The following is a 19,479-nucleotide window of genomic DNA, read 5'->3' as shown; positions in this document are numbered from 1 at the left end:
ACCGTGCTCCTACTTTTTGTAACATGGCGCTCCTTATATCAGCTCACAGACGGACTCTAATCACTCAAGACAAATCCGCTAATCAGCTGGTGGTGCGTGTGTTTGTCTTTGAGTCTCTAACTTATTGTTTTGTTGATCTCTGACGTCCGCAGGTGTAGAGCTGCTGCTGCTGACACCTGCTGGCCACACACGCACACACACTCGTCAGTTACAAATTAAACTTTATTTCTGGCTCTATTCCACCGTTAATTCAAGTCAGCAATAAGAAAACAAACAACAATTTCAATCTCATGTAGTACAAGACACATAATACACATCATAGTTGGCACAATTTAAATTAGCAGCTCTTTTAATCTCATTGTTAAAAGGCAGTCAGACCCAGCACTGCTACAATCAACCCATGATGAAGTTAAGGTTTTAGTAAGGCTGTGTTTTATGGGTCCTATAGTTTCCTTTGAGTTCTCAGAAAGACGCTATACAGCAGAAGAAGGTTCCTCCTATGTTATCTCGTACTTATGAGGAAAATTGAGACAGTTGATCAATTAACTTCTGATTAAATATTTGAAATCAAACGTTAACATAAGCAGGATCATCTTCAGTAGCGGCTCAGTGGGTCAGGTGCACATACAGAAATGTAAAAATCTTCTTAAATCAAACGTAGAGAATTAAGTTTCACATGACAAATATAAAGAACGAAGACACCCAGTGGTCCCTTTATTATTATTAATATTAATATTAGATACACTTGTACAATCTTCTGCAACTCAATGCCACAGCTCCGCCATAAATTCCACTTAACAAACTTTATAATGTTTAGTTTTTGTCTGAAACGTGTGAATTCAATGCATTTATCACTAAGGTCATTGATAAAAAAGCAGTGTTGTAAATAGGGCCGAGCAATATATCGACACTGTATCAATACTGTGACATGAGACTAAGTTTTGGGTATCGTAATATCTGAAGTGTTGTCTTTTCTTGGTTTAAAAAGCTGCATTACAGTAAAAAGATGTTATTTTCTGAACCTACCAGACTGTTGTAGCTGTTTTAATATTTTCCAGTCGACAGTCAACCCTACAATATCATCTCAGTATCAAAACTATTATGATATTTGAACTTCTCGATATCACCGAGCCCTAGTTATCAATACTGAGAGGTGTTCCTAATTTTTGTCCTCTCTATTTACATTAAATAACATGAATGCTAAAACATATCACTGAATTAACACCTCTACGTCATAAGGCATCATAAAAGTCGAGTTTATGGCAGAAAAATATTGGACTGCATTAGATTGTACAGGTGTACCTAATAAAGTGAGTGTATTTATTTGCGTTTAAGAATACTTCACCCACAAAATGACTGTTGTACATTTGTACGTTACTCAAAGCATGTTATGTTAAATCTGTAAAGAAACCTGTGTTTTTTCTCGCATGTCTTCACGCTGAGCGGAGAATCCAAAAAAGGCGAACACTCTCTTACAAACAGAATAATCCAAGTCTCGTTTATCCAGTCGTATGCTCAGCACTTCCTATACACAGGCAGTTTCACTTCAACTTTACATTGTGAAACACTTCCACCTTCGAGTCGCTCTGCGTGAACACAGTTCAAAACACACACACGTGTCCAAACACACGACTCAGCCGTGCATGAGACTGTTTGTACTGACGTGTTTTAAAACATGATGTTTTTGCACAAATGTATGTGCTTGTAAAGTACCGAGCATACATGGATGATACTGTAGGAATGATGTGAGAGTTTGTAAATGGATGTTTTGAGTTTGACTGTTGTTAAGTTTCATCCTCTGTGACTTCAATGCAACAAGAATTTTCTCAGTTTTTGGATTCTTGGTTCACGATGAAGGCATGCGAGAAAAACAAAGCGCACTTCACAAATTTAAGGTAATGTGCTGCTGTGAGTAACTGATATACCGCAGTGGAGTATTCTTTTTTAAATGGATCAACTGCCCTGAAAATCAATAACTGCTCATAAACTAAACACAACTGTGTCAGAATCTTCTATTTTCCCTGTTATTTATCTCTATAAACAGATATTTGCACATGAATACAGACTCTGAAGGCAACAGAACAAGATTTTGGTATCGAATGTTTTCTGGTTTCTGTTTGTAGAGGAGCGTTGCACATCACGGTTGAGCAGGCTTTGGTTGCCTGCAGGTGAACAGTCCATGTAGAGAGCAAAGAGGTGGAACACATTGGCTGAAATGCAATCTTGGAATAAATTTCGCTTTTTATTGGCTTTTTAGTAATTTATCTGCATATATGTGAAGATATCTGTTTATAGAAATCAGCCAAGGTGTTGTCTGGACCTGTCTCAAGTTGCTAATCGAACTGTGAACGATGATTGGCACATGATTGCTACACTGGAACCCCTAAAAAATTGGCAATTGCCTCCAGAGGCTAAATCGTCTTCAGATCAATAGCTGACAGGCTCTGAGTATGCCCTCTAAATTACTTTCTGTATTTCTAGCAAACGTTCTTGGAACTTTTAGGAAATCACAGACCTGTAAAATCAAAGCGTCACCAATTACTTCAACATTGAAAATAGACCACAGGAAGTTGTATCAACAAGTAAACAAATTAGAAGTGGACAGATTGTACTTTTCAGGACATAAGACACAGTCTACGTGTCCTACAGGTTAAAACACTGTTGAATAACACGCGTAACTGTCAATCATTCAGCAGGACCAGGTGGAGTTTGCTCCCTTTATGTAAACTACACAGCGTCTTTTCGTTTCATAATGCCTGGAAATGTAAAGTTGTACAGTGCAGTCAGGTTATATCTGTTATCCACCATATGTGTTCTGACATCAAGAACAAAAACTTAATGACTCCTACACACAGCAGCACCTATGTCGTCAACATCAAATGGTTTGCATCAGGGCCTGGAGATCTAGAGATGAGCGCATCAATGAGTTTTCTTCCCTGAATATGAAAGTCAGTTGAGTGCTTCTCACGGGGACAGTCGCTGGTACACCCACCCTCCCTCTGCAGGGTGCTGGAACTCCCCCAGCTCGGACTCTCCGTCCTTTGGCCTGGTGAAGACGATGCGGTCGTGAAGTCTGTTGGTCTGACCCTGCCAGAACTCAATCTGGTAAGGCTTGACGATGTAGCCGCCCCTGTTCACACAGGACAGAGAGAGTATTAACAGAAGTTGTGTGCCTCTGTCAGCCAGTGAAGGTGCACTTTAGATCCATGTCTGTCCGGACCCATGTGTGTGAAGCATCCACATTTTTGAATCTGTAGCCTCTTTGCAGTAACATACGTATTTGAAGTGTTGTCTACTGTCATGGCTGCAACTTTGTGTTTGATCAGAGTCAGCTCTACGTGCCAGACCGTCTTGCGTAGCCAGACCTTTCTCCACAGCGCTGTATGTTAGAGTAGAGTATTGTTGCTCTACAGTATCGTAACAGGCTTTTCTCACTGTTCACTATGTTTTTAGACCAAGGAAGCAAGGAAGTGAATACGTAGAAAATGGAGCACAATTGCTTTCAATACAACCCAGGGAAACTTGCAAGAAAATGTGCCAAAGCTTCTTCATCTTTTCCACAATTTTAAGATTTTATAGTCTGATTTGATGCGAAGAATAAAAAGTGATGCTCACCAGTAGTCAGGCATCGGCACCTCTGTGTCTTTGTACTTCTCCTCCAGTTCTGCATTTTTCTGCCTTAAATACTAAAAAGAAAAGACACAGTGAGGATTGTGATTTGAACATGGACGTATATCCCTAAATGACGCAGTATAGTTTCGGTTCTTACGTCTCTGTTGGGAACAGGAGTGCTTTGTCGGCTCACGACAGCCCCGATCTGGCTGCTCTTCGGCCGGGAGTGGAAGTAGTCACAGGAGCTCTGGAAGGGGATTCGCTCCACGGTGCCTTCAATGCGAATCTACATATCAAACATAAAATTTAGACAAGAAGTTTTTGAGGGGAAATCTATTAAGATATCATCAGTGAGATAAAAATTTGGTGAGCACATGGAAGATGCTGACCTGTCTGTTGATGGGTTCCCAGTAGAAAACCAGACATGCGTATGGATTACTCTCCTGTGGAAAGAGAACAGACACCAGTGCATAAAATACTGAATATTAAAAATACAGTACTTTGTACTCGAGCTGCACAGACTGCAACAAGTTATCACTGAAGGAGCTGAATTACAATCACACAAGGGAAATAACATCATCAATAATTGATATAATAAATAAATAAAATACAATCCATACAATAAAATAGAAACCTGACTGTAGGAGAAAATGAATGGGCGATAAAAACAAGTCATAAGACAAGATAAGTTCAAGACTGAAGGATCAAACAACAAGTCCACGTAGACTATACACACAAGGGCTGCAACTGACAGTTATTTTTATTATTGATTGATCTTCCAGTTATTTTCTTAATTAACTGATTGATCGTTTGGTGCATAAAATGTCACAAAACTGTGAAAAATGTCCATCAGAAGGTTCCACAGTCAAACCTGACACATCAAAATACACTAAAAACTAAAACCCAAAGATATTCAGTTTATTATCAGAGATGACCTACAAATATTTCCTTTAACAATTAAATAATTTCCAAAATGTTGCTGATCAACTTTCTTTCGATTGTGTAAATAATTGAGTGAGTAAATATCAGTCCAACTGTAAACCTAACTTTAGAACAGCATCTCAAAGAAATTCATAAAATAATTAAATATGTTAAAAAATCTACTCATGAAGACAAACACAAAAACTATGGAATTATTAAAGAATATTGAGCAGATTAATTTGTTAGTATAAATTAGTCAGATTAATAACCAAAGCTTTGGTATAAAACATATTCAGTATTTTACTCATATAGCAGGGTGCTAAATTATTATTTTTTGACCAGTGTTCAAATCTTACCAGTCATTCAATGGACAACCATCGTTTTCTGGGTGGTAAGTGAAGCAAATCTACCAACACATGCATATTTTACTAACATTCAGCTGGTGGATGGTGCTAATTTTGTACCCTGCATATTGCATTACTTTGAGGATGTGTAAAAATGACAAACCTAAGACATTTTTAGTGCAGAAACCAATGATAGCTGAGAGTGAAACACAGCTGTCAACACAGTTTGACTCTCACAGGTGTGGAATCAAGTCAGCAGTCATTTTTGTGGCTACTGAATCTGCTGATTACTTTTTATTATTAATCATTAATCAAAAGTAGTCAAAGAAATGTATGAACATTTTCCCAAGAGCTCAAGATGACGTCTTCAAAGTGCTTGAAGTGTTCATCCACCTCCCAGATAATCAATTTACAATAATGAGAATCAAATCAAATCAGGTCTATTTCTATGGCATGTTTTTTTTTTTTTTTAAGATATTTTTTGGGGCAGTTTTTGCCTTTCATTGATGGGACAGGTAGGCGTGAAGGGGGTTTGGCATGCAGCCACTAAGCCACCGACGCCCCGTTTACATGGCACGTTTAAGAACCACTGCAGTTGACCCAAGATTATAAAATATTAAAACCTCTATGAGCAGTCAAAGGCCATTGAACACATGTACATTATAAGATTTGTCTTATAAGTGGAGGGGGAGGATTTAATTGAGAGTGGAAGGCTACTTCCAAAGCTTTGCTACCACAAAGGCATAATCTCCTTTACCACCAGCCTCGATCGTGGGACAGTTAAAACTAAGAAAAGCAGCTTTTGAGAAACTGGAAATGGACTTAACTCAATGACTTGACTCATGGTTTCAGCACTATTGTGTTTGCTATCTGCTCAAAGCAATATTAAATCATTCGACAATATTTACATCTGATGCAGCAAGAATCCACACAGTGAGGACTGTAAACCTCAGGAAGGGAAAATAAATAAACAGTGTCAGCCTCAGAAAAAGCTGGTTTGACAGCCGCCATTTTAAGGTCACATGAGGTCACAGAGAGCCTGAACGGCTGCTGTGAGACAGCCAGAGAGAGAAACAGACACTCACCAGCTCAGAACCCTTCCTGCTCTCGTAGTTGGTGAAGAACCGGAAACCCTCGTTGCTGTAACCTTTCAGGAGGACCATACGAGCAGATGGACGCCCATCTCTGCGCAGACAGACACATATAAAGTTGACATTAGTGAACAACTAAAAAAGAAATTTAATTTCAAGAGGCAGCGTTACTTACTTGGTGGCTGTGGCGATGCACATGGCGTTGGCCTCTCCGATTTCAGGGCACTTTGTGGCGTCATCGAACCAGTTTCCAAACTGTTTGATTGGGTCCAGAGATACCAGCTGACTCTCCTCGAAACACTGTCAACAACATAATCAATCAAGTACTGTCCTTAGGTAATAATTTGAGGTACTTAGCATTTATGCAACTTTATACTTCTGCTCCAAATATTGTACTTTTTACAAATTTACAGATTATACAATTTTTCATCCCCTTTCTGTCCAGCGAAAACCACGTGTCTCCAGATGTGTTGATGCTGAATGTACAGCCACAGCACAAATATTTGATGATCTTAAAGACCATGATGCATTGCTTCATATCCTGTACAACAGGATATGAAGTTAAATGAGCACAAGTGTGAACATCTACAGCAGTAAAATGCAACACACTCATTAATGCAGCAGTGATAATCATCCAATTGCATCAGGTATAACAGGAAAACACTGACAGGGTTTGACATGCAGGACTTATACTTGCAGTGGAACATTTTCACAGTGAGGTTTTAGTGCTTTTACTCAAGTAAAGGATCTGAATGCTTCCTCCACCACTGAAAAATACAGATATTCTGACATATACCTCAAGCAGGCCTTGAATGCCAAAAGTCAAAGTCAAGGTCTGAAACATCTGGGGAGCATTAAAACAGAACCCTGCTGTATCACACACTGTATTCAAGGCAACCAGTCTGATTATAAACGGTGCACGCTGCAGTATTCGCACACCTGACACTGGATCAAAGGTGATGTCATTGTAACCTTGCAGTTACACACACCAGACAGTGGAGTTGGTTATATCACTCAGTGTCTTCCCTCCTAAGACAGCCTTCTGCGCGCCGCTCACCTCCTCATCTCCTTTGTATTTCTTCCTCATGTTGCTCAGGTCCATGTTTGTGCGGTCACTCGTTGACTTCCTGCAGAGGTTCAGAGCACAGACGCGTTGTTGAGCCGCTGTCACGGAGGCATGTAGCGGGGGGTTTCGACCAAATACACTAAACTGCCTCAATAATACATTCGCACTGAGTATGCGCCTCATGCTTATCAAACTGACGCTGACGTAACAGTGCATTTTTCCCACCCGCTTTGCGCCAAGTCCCGCCCTGCTGCGCTGTGATTGGCTGGTGGTCGTTACCTCGGCAATTTTCGGCATGTTCCGCCAGCAACACGAGTTACACAACTGACGTCGACGATAATGTCATAACAGCACACAATACAAATGTATTTTCAATCCTTATATTATTATACAATCTTTTATTTATCAACATTTGCTTCTAAGTAAATGTGTTTATAATATAATCACATAATCTTTGTTCAGTTAACATTTAACACTTAATCTTGAACTGTGTGTTTCAATGGAGACAAATAAAGGGTTGAGAGATGTCCAAGATTAAAAAATAGGCAAAAACTATTTAATATTTAAGCAGTTGCATTAAAATACCATTTTTTAAAAAAGGGAAAAGGTAATTGTTATTATCTTGACGTATGCCCTTCAGAAGTATCAGTGTCTTTCCTATTTTGTAATAAATTACTGCACAATTTTTTTTACACAAAAATGGAAAATATCATTATTATTAATATACACAATTTATATTACAAGGTGCAATTCTTGTGCTCTACATCTCTCTCTATCTCTCTATTTCAGCTAGCCATTTCAGAATCTTTTTTTTGTTTATTTTTATTTATTATTTCTTTATTTTTACATTTTATTTTTTGCAAAAAGAGTGCCAAACAACAGACCTATATAAAAATTATGTGATGAAAATGAAAGGATTCAGATAATAAATAAAAAATAATAAAATTTATTTTGTCTTTAAGGGTTTGTCTAGTGCTGAATAGTTTGCATGTATTGTCGCATTTAATTTATAAAAACTTAAAATACAGGTTTTCTTCATAGAATTTACTTTTGTGAATGTCAAATTATTTTTGCTTACTGAAAAAATACATAAATAAATAAAATAAAATAAAATAAAAACACTGAATAAAATAAAGTAAAACAACAAGATATAGACTGAAATACAGTAAAATAAAATAAAATAATAATTTATAATATATGCTTCCCATTCCGCTGTAGGCTCGCTGCTCTCACCCAATGATCACGTCCAGCCGGTGTTACTAACCAATCACAGCACAGCAGGGCGGGACTTAGCTCAAAGCGGGTAGGAAAAGAAACCAACGCACCGGAAGCTGTAACGTCACAGCGGTTGACGCCTGCTTATGACTTGCGAAATGGAGAAAGGAGCTGTTCGGAAAAAACAACAAGCCTCCTTATTTGAGGAATTTGTAGTTCAATAAAAGAAGAACATCAAGCAGCGGGGCCACACCGACCACAGCCGGCTGGAGACTAACGTTGCCACATCGGCCGACATTTTCCCCGATGAAAGTAAGTAGTTGTTGGCTAGGATTAGCATTTAGGTTAGCATTTGTTTTCTGTAAGTTAGCTAACGTTAGATTGTTTAGAAGTGGTGATTGTTCGGGTCAGACAACTGGTTTACGTTAGTGTTTGGGAAGTCGGTAGCTTTTATTACATGACATGACATGTGGAGTAGTTGGGGGTTTAAACCATAAACTGTGTACCCTCTCTCCATCTTATTTTATATTTATGTTACTTTGAGTTTCTTTACACCCTACAAGTAGACTGGATAATAAATATTGCCCACAAGCTGTTAAATTCTGGCAGTTTCTGACGGTTATTTATGAAATTTAAACAAATTTAGGACATAAAACACTAAATGAGGAAACACCCACCAGCTAGAACACATTGTTCGTTTTGATGTTGAGTAGCTGTGAAGTTAGAGGAAGGAACGTGGTGATGGAAGTTAGTTTCTGTGTGTTATTGATCAGCAACACCGTCTGAAATCTATATATTTTTATTTGCCTTATTTATAAGCATCATTTGATTCATCAATAAGGCAAATGGCCACATAAACTCTGATTATCAGTTCTCAAATGTGAGGATTTTGTGTTAATATTAAAAATATATGTGCTTATGGTATAGTCAAACTAAAGAGTAATTGGGAGACATCACCTCGGAAATTTCTTTATATTTTCTGATAACTTAGAGTAAAGAACTTATTGATTAATAAAAAAAAAACATCCTGCAGGTTACTCAGTAATGAAAATAATTTGTTTTAGCCTCTCTTTTTATATCTTTGCTATTTATTCATTTTTGGAGGGGCTGTAGTCAGACAAAAAGGCGATTGTGAGACATCATCTTTGATATTTCTTTCTATTTTTTGACATCTTATAGTGAACAATTAATTGATTAATCAAACTAGTCTGCAAATGACTCCATTATGAATTTATATAAGCTATAATTGACACATGCCTGTCCTATGTGTTTGTCTCTCTTCATATCATTGCAAATTTATTGAAGTATTTTCGGGGCAGCTGGAGTCAAGACAAAATTGCACTATAAATTGCATATTTTATAGCAAATAACTAATTGATTATTCAAGAAGACAGTCAACAGATCACTCAATAATCAAAATAATTGTTAGTTGCAGCCCTAATGGGCGACGTCAGTCCTCACTGGTGTGCCACTCCTGATTATTGGTATGTTTTTCTTTTAGCAGGCTTATTTTTATGGGTGTGCTAGACTGACACTAGTTTAAAGGAATCTTGGCCTACCAGCTGTAAAGTATCTGGGTTATTGGCTTCTTATGGAGGATTTTACAAAGCAGCAAAGAGACTCAACACACTACTATAAATCCAGAGGAGGTCACTTTGCTTTAAACTCTTTAAAAAAGCTCTTTAGAGTCTGAATCACCAGCCATAACCCTTTAATGACATAGAGAGATGCATGCTAGTGTGACTCAGTGTTTTTTTCGCTGACCAGCTTCTCTTTTGTTGGATGAGTCATCGGCTCATGACAACACTATAGAAGACATGCAGTTTGATCTTTTAAATTTCCTCCTCAATGATTTCTCCTTTCGTTGCAGTGCAGCACTCAGTAGGATGATAAGCAATCAAGAAGAGGATGTAAGTAACCCCCCTCTCTTTCTTTTTCTACACTAAATCTAAATAGTAATTTCTAATGTCAGTTCTCTTCTCTTTTAAAAAAATTCACATAAATGTCAAAGAACAAAACTTCCATTGATGAGTTTACAAACATTTGAGGAACTTCCTCTCTTTGAAGAGATCAGAATCAGAAATACTTTATTGATCCCCTGGGGGAATTTGTTGGTCCATGTGTGGTAGCATGTGTCGTGTCTGCACGCTTATCTACTGTACTGATCTCAATCTGTTGGTTTGAGCAGAACACACAAACACCAGTTTTTATTTAAGCTTGCAAAACAGTGACTTTGTTTGTGTCCTTTTAGGAATTTGTTGCAGTGCGGGTCCAAGATCCCCGCATGCACAACGAAGGCTCCTGGAATTCCTATGTGGATTATAAAATATTTCTACATGTGAGTATTAACATTTACACTATTATATATCCGGTCACTTTAGCGTGATCTACTTGAGAGCTGAGCTCAGTTTTCAAGCAGAAATGTCAAACATTTTGTGGGTTCAGCTTCTCTCCATGTGAGGATTTGCTGTTTTTTTTGTTGTTTAATTTAATTGCAAATTGAATATTTTTAAGTTCTGGACTGTTGGCCAGACATCTGATGGCAATATGTTGAGGTATGGAAGATTGAGAGGTGCATTTTTTGCTATTTTCTTAAATTATTTCTGGAAGATAATCACCAGTATAATTAGAAAACAAGTGAAGTTGACTTCTAATGCAATTGAACGCATTTGAAAGACATTGAGGACTATTTGTGGTTTAAAGGTGCTGCACAAATAAAGTAGCCTCACCCTAAAAAAATAATATTTGATAATCGCCTGATAAGAATTGCTGGTAGTTTTAAACTATTAAACCTGTCTCACACTACAAAATACTTTTAAAGGTAACAGGAGATTGAGACAGACAACATCACATATTAATCCCATAAGACTTTTGAGACCCTTTCAATTCGAGTTTAACCAAACTCCAGTCTCTGTAAACCTCTGTGTTTGCAGCAGCATGGATTCCTTACATTTTGTTTGGACAGGAGTTGATGCTGTTGTCTGGGCAGCAGCCTGTGTGTTGAGGAATGCTGTGTCAGCAGCAAGGCTCCAAGCCCAGACGGATGTGCTGTGAGGGTGTTGACTCATGAAATTGGCTCAGATCACCTGACCTCACATGATCTTTCATCATTTTGTTTGTCGTTGATATGCTGTTGTTTTTTTCCACAGGTTAATGTGATTCCCAAAAATGTACACAATGTTATTATTAGAATTCCAGAAAATAGCTTTACTAGATTTCTTATCTTCTCACTGCCTTTGCCACCTATCACTAAACCTGCACATGTAACTATTTCAGCTGTTGTGTAAGGCCTAGTTAACTGGTATTTTTAAAACATGGTTTTTCCTCCCTAGTTATAAAAAAAAAAAAAACCTGACCACACAGGGACTGTTTAAAAAACCCCCAACAAAAACAAAACTGAAATGCTAAACCAACGAGTGGAGATTTAACCCGATCATTCAAAAGTGAAGATGATGTTGGCCAATCAGTAGCCTCAAAAAAAAGCTATTACTAGACGGCTACCTGCAGCAGTGACCTTGGTAGCTTATTCTGATGCTTGTTTTCCTAAATATAAGAGTAGAGTAACTGTGTGTTTAGATGTAAACAGACTAGAAACACCACTATTTTGGCCACGTCTCCCACTGCACAAAATGTCGCCTCATTTGTGAGATTTCATAAAGGAGATAACTTTGCACACGCAGATATCACAAGGTAAAAACTCAGTTTTTCAGTCTAGACGTCGACATTGAAAACAGAGCTTCTGAAAATCTTCGCCCTGGAAGGAGTGTTACAAAAGATCTGTTTCAAGTTACTTAAGATGCAGTTTGTGTGTGGATGAAAGGCTAAAAACGTATACAAAAAACTACATAAACAAATCCATTTTTAACATTTTTAACCTAAACACTTACTTGTATAGACTATTTTAAAACTCCTAAAAAAGCCAAACATGGCTCAATGTCTGATTGCTCTTCACAGTACAACATGTTGGGCTGCAGCCAACAATTATATTCAATATCAGTTATCCTGCAGATTAGTTTCTCAGTAAACTGATGAATTATTTTGTCTATGAAGTGTTAAAAAGTGAAAATTCCTGTTGTAATTTCCCACAGCCAAAAGGCACATCATCTTGTTTTGCCCAACCATCAGTCTCAAACTCATATATATTGTGTTTACCATCATATAAGACAAAGAAAAGCATTGTGTACTCAGGTATGAGAAGCAGGAACCAGCAAATGTTTGGTATTTTTGCTTGAAAAACCACTAAAACAATTATTCTATTATCAGAATAGTTGGTTGTGGTGGAAGTACTTTTTCTTGACTTTCCCACCAACTCAGTGCACTGTGGCTTTAAATGAACTGATTGACGGATGCATAATGAAGAAGTGATGTTTCTGAGGATTTTCACCTTCTGATGGAGTTTGTTTTTGATGACGAGAACTTAACCAACACTTCTTGTAATTGATTACGAGTGGTCAGGAGAGCTTGTGGTGCAAATCATTTGACTGTGTCACACATTACTGGAACAAATCTGACGTGATAACGTTTTAGTTCTGCCAAAAAGTCAGCAGCAGAGTCATTCCAGTTACATTCTTCACCAAATTTGAAAGAACAAATGTGAATACACTGTAATACATCAAATACAATATAATAATATTGTAATATAATTTTAGAATTAAAGGATAATTAATGGGTAACCAAGCACCATGTCCATAACTGGTTTCTCTTGAAGATGTAAATCTTTCAAAACTGGTCACACATATTTTGTTTGAGTTTAAATTAAGGTTCAGTATTTTGCTTAAAAAGCTGCGCACTGTAGTTTTTATCCAACAGGAGGATGTAGTGCATTTATGGGGACTATTTTCAACTGTGGATTAATCCATATTTGGGGCTCCTGTTGGACGCTGTCTGTCAAGTTTTTTTTGTCAAAATTGGAGCACTATGCCTCAGAGGAAGAAAATATATTAGCTTCTGAAAATCGTTTTGGTTTTGGTCTTCTTTCTTGGGATTCGTTGACAATAGGAAGAATGTAAAATATTGCCAGGCTTCCCCTTTAATGGGATTTTACACTGTCTGTTTGTATAGATCCTTTCATGGTTATTCTGTTGTCAGGGGAGCAGCTTTGGTCCCTGTTTACTTCCTGTCAGCTACAGAGGAACCTATTGAATAGCTTCATGTCAGTTACTGCATTGACAAACATCCCAACAGGAAATAAAAAGGGACCCATTGACAGTGTTTCTGTTGTGAAGTTAGAAAAGTTAATCCAGTATTGTTGACTCCAATATGTATGTTTTTTTAAATTTCCAGACCAACAGTAAAGCCTTCACGGCGAAGACGTCCTGTGTGCGTCGGCGCTACAGTGAATTTGAATGGCTCAAGAAGAAGCTTCAGAAGAATGCTGGTTTGGTGTAAGTTGTGAAAAGTGACCAGCTTGTCCTATTTTTAGCTTTTTTTTATGTCCTTTCTTGCGCAATTGTGGTAAAAGAGAAACACATAGTTTGCATAAATTTGCCTGCATGCATCATCCTTTTCTGAAGTTCACCCACGTGGCATTTCTGGGTCATATTTATTGTGGCAAATATCTACAAACATGGTTACTTTTCATCCTTGTAGGCCGGTCCCAGACCTTCCAGGAAAATCCTTCTTCTCCTTCAGCAATGAGGACTTCCTGGAGAGGAGAAGGAAAGGACTTCAGGCCTTTTTGGACAGGTCAGTTCTTCAAAAAAAATATCTGATCTGCTGCGATAAATTACAGTTTTGTAATGCAAGCTACTGTGAGAGGTAACCATTACCTTTTGTCCCGGCAGCGTGGTGAACATGACAGTGTGTCTGTCAGACAGCCAGCTCCACCTCTTCCTGCAGACTCAGCTGCCAGTCGGTCACATCCAGGACTGCGTGCAGGGCCACACTCCGTACACTGTGACGGAGGCCATCCTCACCTACGCCTCGTCCAATCGGGGCCTTGCTCAGGCTCTGGAGGACGACTCCATCAAAGAACCGAGTTTGACCGTTTCGTATGAGTCCATGGAGAGGTATGAGGGATCTAAACTACTGATGTAATGTGGCAAAAAAAACTGTTACCTTTGCATTTTCTCTTCTACTGAAGTGTATTCTTACTGTGTCTGTCATTCTATAATTGATATGAAAAAATCTAAAATGTGCTGCATATTTTCAAGGATTAAGCACTATGTATTGAATTAAGGAAATCAATGCTTTTTTGACAAGAGTTTGATAGAATATTGTTTCCACTTTAATATCATTACAGTTAATATGAAGCTTTATGAAGCCAGTTAGCTTAGTTTAGTGCAACTAACGGAAAAAAGGGGAAACAGTTAATCTGGCTCTGTCAGAAGATGACGAATACACCGCTACCACCTGCCTGGCCAAGAAATAGTCCAACACACAATCCCCTCTAAAATAAAACCTTGGGGTTTCCACACTTCTGTATTTGTACAGAATAATTAAATTATCGAGTATTCATTATTGAGCTTTAGAGGTGTTGCTAGGCGTTGTAGTCAGAGCCAGACTAGCCATTTTCAGTCTGTACGCTAAGTTAAAGCTGCCAGCTGTAGCTTCATACAAACACAGACATGAGAGTGGTATCTCTCAGCGCTCTGCAGGAAAGTGACCAAGCAGATTTTCCAGAATGCAAGTTCCTGTTCTGTTGTTACTGTCAGTTAAAGTAAATGTTTTTCTTGCCCACTCCACAGCCCAGCTCCTCATCAACCCACCTCCTGCATGCAACCTAAAGAGACCTTCTGCCCTGAGCTTTTGTCTTGTGGCGACCCTGACCCTCTAGACGACTTACTGGAGGTCTGTAATAAGGACACAGTTGAGTTTCAGCACAAGGAGAAATCCTCAGTGAAGGTCCTCCAGAAGAACAACCACTTAGAGGCCGTTTTCGAGGACTGTTCCCCGTCAGAGGTGACCTTTTTCCTGGGTGACAGCCAGGATGTCCCTGAGAGCCTCAGCCTTACAGAACAGACCCAGCAGAGGAGCTGTCAGATACAGACACCAGTAGAGGTGCACTCGCCCATGGGGGCTGACTTTGAGGAGAAATGTGGGGTGGACAGCTTGCTTGAGGAGGAGTGTTCAGTCAGAGAGGAGAGCACCGTGACATTAGATACAGAAGAACAGAGTCGTCCTCATTCAGACACAGAGGAGAAGGCTGAAAGTTCTGAAGAGGCAAAAATAGAGAAGTTTGACTGTGAGCCAGAAAAATGTGTAAATTCTGTAGTAATTTTAGATTTTAAGGAACAGGGACCAGAAAGTGAAGCTGGATCTCAGCAGGAGCTTCTTGACGTTGTCTGCTCTGAGAAGCAGGTTTTAGAAATTCATGCAATCTCTGAAGTTAATGGTCATGACCACGTTGTTAGCTCCGAGGTTCACGCTGAAGATGTCAGCTGTCCGGAGGAGTTTAAGAGCTCAGACGGACAGAAAGAACCAGATGACGAAAAAAGTGATGAATCTGAGAGCAAAGAGGAGACGACACTTGAGTCAGAAATCCATGAAGAAGACATTGTTGAACAAATGGACCAAGTCGAACAGGAAGTGGATGTGGTCAGGACCAAAGATGACAGCAACGAGGACAGCCACTCATCTTCCAATGAGAGCATCGTCAAGGTCAGCGATGAAGAAAGCGTGTGTGACGAGACCGAGGACTCTTTCCAGGCTGCAAACGGCTACATGAAGACGTCTCCTGAGGAGGTCACTCACTGGTCAGAAGTAGAAGTCTCCAGCAGAAACATTTTGGACCTACACATGAATGGATGCCCTGTGGAAAAACAGGACATATCCGCCCAGGAGGACGAAGACGTGCAATACATAACTGACATCAGTGACTTTAGTAAATCTCTGGACCTTAACTCGACTGTAACCGGTGGAGATTTGACTGAAAATAGTGACTTTAGAATCTTAGAGAGCAGCTGCACGCCTGGCTTGGCTGATAGTAAATGCACAGAGCAGGAAACCTTGTCCTTGCTGTCTTTGGACGCCTCAGAGGAGACTCATGAGGTGGAGGTACATTAGTGACAGCTGAATGGCACCACATCGCAGAACCCAGAAAATGGATGGTGGAAGTTGTCGTCTGCCAAAGACACATTCGATCACACACACACACACACATCAACAAGATGCATAAAAAGTCTGCTCATTATTTACAGTCTTCACAGCGCAGATGATCCGGTCTGTCACACATGTTATAAGTCTAACTTTTGCTTTTAAAAATAGTATTCCATTTTAAAATGTGCATCTTCATTTACACTCAGGTAAACTAAACATAGGCACTGATTTTATCCTCTGAGGATGATGATGATTGGCTTTCAGGAACAGCAGAGGGTGCTCACGTTCACAACAACATCATCATAGCGCTGGCTTATATAAAGAGCTAAAGGTTTTTATTGTTGTGTAAACATACAATGTGATTTCATAAATGTTTTAAGTTTAATGTGACTGCTCTGAAACCTAGGCGTTACTTTGTGGGAGAACTGGTCCAAAATATGGAAAGAATATACACTTGAATTAAAGGAAAGATTCACATTTTGTTTCAGACTATATTGACACTGTATGTACTTTAAAAGACACTGTGGTTGCTTTAATTGATCCTACTGTCCATACTGACCGTCAAGAGATACCTTCTCTGAAGAAAACCAAATTCTGGTCAAAAATGTTCAGCATAAGCTAAAATGAAGTTTGAGTAGTCTGACGCAGACAAGTCTACAAACATTGAGGTCTGGACAAAATCTCCTCACAACCAGTATGGACGGTAGAAACAATTACAGCAACCAAAAACAGTTTGAATCTATCCTTACAGTCACTGGAGAATCACACACAGCCATTATCACTCTTGTTTACAGCCTCACTTAATGTGAAACCCATAAAAACCCTGCATATTTTAACTGCGTCCTATCTAATCCCAGTATTGCAAGTTTAAAAAGTGGCTGTTCTTAAACATCTCGACCTGCTGCTCGACGAAAATCCTGTTATAATCATCACATCCTGTTATGATGCATAGTAACTCTAGCTGGTTTGATTTGTCTACAGATGAAACAGAACTCAGTATCACAGATTTACATCAGTTTGGTTAAGTAACGTGTTTGGATTGAGGCCAAGCGTACATCTAATGAGTGGCACACGATGTTCTCAACAAAATGTTTTACAGGCAGGGAGAGAGAAAAGAACAAATTGTTCAGCCCAAGAAATTTGGTTATGTTCATTATATTTTATGTCATTATAATAAATGATCAGAATAAGAATTGGAACCTCTGTGCAATGGACACACCGGCACCTTTACAGTGGTGTAATAATAATGTGATAATGTGCATTCTTGTAATTTCAGTAACACTTTCTGCTCTGTTACTTGATTTTTTTTTTTTGAAGCTCAAAACTCCCAAAAGAGCAGACACCATGGTTTACATATACTAAGCTTTATCGTCAGTCTGGTGCGCAGTTGTAGTTTCTCCCAATGAGTTCATGTTCTAAATAACTACAATTTTTCTTTGTGAATCACTACATTTAAACAAAGTATATTTCTGTGAGCACAGTCCGAAAAGTCCAGTGTTTAGGATTTAGGGGCATCTGTTGGCAGAAATGGAATATAATATCTATAATTGTGTTTTCATGAGTGTATAATCACCAGAAAATTAGAATCCTAATATCTACAAACAGAGCAGGTCCTCCTCCGCGGAGTCTGCCATGTTGTTTTACATTAGCCCAAAATGGAGAAACCCAAACACTGGCTTTAGACACGGCAATTTGAGTTTTGCATCGCCCACACAGGAGAGGTCTCAGTTCTGTAACCTCACTGCTAAATGCCACTGAATCCTACACAGTTGACCTTTAATTCCAGTTTGTCTTTAACGTGGCTGCAGTTTGACCTTGACATTTTTTCCTCACACTACAGCTGCTGCTTGTGATTCTAATTATTTTGGTCCATTTAAAGAAGGGACCCAGAGATTACTGTGCCGTTGCACAACAGAAAGCTTCATGAGTCACTCGTCCCGTGTCACAGCCGTGGGATCTGGTAGGAGGATTGTAGAGTACTGGGTTTAGCTTTTTTATATTGTAAATGAATACAGGTTGGGTTTTTTTTTTGTTTTTTTGACAAGTTGCTTTCAAAAACATTTTTTTAAAGAATGTTCCAGCTTCGGAGGAGACCTCAATTTTATAACATGGATCTACAAGGGCAGTGATAACAACCTGAGTGACTGTGTCCATGTAAATCTAATTTTATTTCAAATAAATAGTTTTTCTTCTTTACTGTGTTACATGTGACTGTGGTTTCTGTGTCCAACCAAACACATCTCATGCCTTCAAGACAAGATACTGGAGCAATCCTGCCACCCAGTGGCTAAAAATAAAACAGTTTAACAACCACACATCATTTCAACCGAACATCAGAGACAGGCAGTAAAGGCTGTTACTATTTTGGGGGATTTTAGGTGTGAAATATACAGTGCAGCTTTAAAATATTTTACATATTGTACATAACATCTGCAGCTTATTAAAATGTAAGTCAGGGATGAAACAAAAGAAAACGAATGGTTATTTATTGCTCATTTTAACCAGTGAATTTATAAATGTATCAGTCGACAATAATTATAATATAATTTCATTATTCATCATCCTGTTAGTTAATCTTCTGAATAATCAATCCATGAAAAATTAAAACAAACAGTCTGAAAAAATCCCTTCATTATTTACCACAGCCCAGTGACGTCCCCTTAAATTACTTTCTTGTCAAATGTGCAGTCAAAAACACAAATATATTTAATTTATAATGATATAAAACAAAGAAAAGCACCAAACCACGTCTGAGAGGCTTTTGTTGGAAAATTACTGAAACCATTAATCAATTATTAAAGTAGCTGGTGCTTAATTTTCTGACAGAGACCTAACTGATTGATCGACTAATTGTTTTAGCTTTAGTTTGCATATTAATATTGTAGATAAGACCTTTACAAATAGTCCATAGTGTACAGGAATAATTATCACCGCGACAGATTTACATGATATAACTTACAGTCTCATTTTTCCAATGACAAAAGATTATCTGATGAGCGGTCTGTGAAATTCATGGCTGGAATTATCTGATGAGCGGTCTGTGAAATTCATGGCTGGACGTGTCAGCAGCAACACTGTAAAAAAAAATAAAATAAAGTATATATATAAAAATAAATAAATAAGCACACTATCAGAGAAACATGCATTAATAATTCAGGATTCATTTTGAGCTGTGCTTATCTAACAGTATTAG

The 19,479-nt window shown here is 38.5% G+C and overlaps 3 protein-coding genes across 5 annotated transcripts in view; 1 reads left to right on the top strand and 2 right to left on the bottom strand.

The window, feature by feature from the left end:
* Window positions 1–204: 204 nt before the first annotated feature.
* Window positions 205–7,250, bottom strand: pnpo (pyridoxamine 5'-phosphate oxidase). The gene is made up of 7 exons (XM_050059759.1): window positions 7,026–7,250; window positions 6,144–6,268; window positions 5,963–6,062; window positions 4,002–4,055; window positions 3,770–3,898; window positions 3,616–3,686; window positions 205–3,130 (listed from the first exon to the last, which is right to left on the bottom strand). The coding sequence occupies exons 1-7, from the start codon at window positions 7,248–7,250 to the stop codon at window positions 2,965–2,967; spliced, it is 870 nt and encodes a 289-aa protein (XP_049915716.1). The 3' UTR covers window positions 205–2,964.
* A 1,125-nt stretch (window positions 7,251–8,375) lies between these two features.
* snx11 (sorting nexin 11) lies at window positions 8,376–18,485 on the top strand. 2 transcript variants are annotated; one of them, XM_050059752.1, is made up of 7 exons: window positions 8,376–8,561; window positions 10,125–10,159; window positions 10,501–10,587; window positions 13,533–13,633; window positions 13,839–13,934; window positions 14,033–14,257; window positions 14,936–18,485. In XM_050059752.1, exons 2-7 carry the CDS (start codon window positions 10,136–10,138, stop codon window positions 16,251–16,253), a joined length of 1,851 nt encoding a protein of 616 aa, XP_049915709.1. In that variant the 5' UTR covers window positions 8,376–8,561; window positions 10,125–10,135; the 3' UTR covers window positions 16,254–18,485. The 2 variants fall into 2 exon arrangements, with proteins under 2 accessions (XP_049915709.1, XP_049915708.1); XM_050059751.1 differs by having other exon boundaries at window positions 10,120–10,159.
* Window positions 18,306–19,479, bottom strand: part of skap1 (src kinase associated phosphoprotein 1) — a 37,285-nt gene continuing 36,111 nt past the window's right edge. Inside the window, exons 14-15 of one of the 2 annotated variants that reach the window (XM_050059757.1) lie at window positions 19,345–19,360; window positions 18,306–19,307 (exon numbers count right to left, since the gene is read on the bottom strand). The gene's annotated coding sequence lies outside the window, so the exon portion shown is untranslated. Of the gene's footprint in view, window positions 19,361–19,479 lie in introns of both variants that reach the window. The other variant, XM_050059758.1, reaches the window with a different exon arrangement.

This window comes from Epinephelus moara, chromosome 13 (assembly GCF_006386435.1).
Source record: "Epinephelus moara isolate mb chromosome 13, YSFRI_EMoa_1.0, whole genome shotgun sequence".
Classification (NCBI taxonomy): Eukaryota; Metazoa; Chordata; class Actinopteri; order Perciformes; family Serranidae; genus Epinephelus; species Epinephelus moara.
This window is presented reverse-complemented; position numbering and strand designations above follow the sequence as displayed.

Coding starts and splice junctions, on each gene's coding strand:
- pnpo (XM_050059759.1), bottom strand. CDS start 7,250: ATGCACTGTTACGTCAGCGTCAGTTTGATAAGCATGAGGCGCATACTC. Junction 6,269..7,025: donor AATACAAAGGAGATGAGGAG/GTGAGCGGCGCG, acceptor TGTTGTTGACAG/TGTTTCGAGGAGAGTCAGCT. Junction 6,063..6,143: donor TGCATCGCCACAGCCACCAA/GTAAGTAACGCT, acceptor CTGTCTGCGCAG/AGATGGGCGTCCATCTGCTC.
- snx11 (XM_050059752.1), top strand. CDS start 10,136: ATGATAAGCAATCAAGAAGAGGAT. Junction 10,588..13,532: donor ATTATAAAATATTTCTACAT/GTGAGTATTAAC, acceptor TTAAATTTCCAG/ACCAACAGTAAAGCCTTCAC. Junction 14,258..14,935: donor TCGTATGAGTCCATGGAGAG/GTATGAGGGATC, acceptor CCCACTCCACAG/CCCAGCTCCTCATCAACCCA.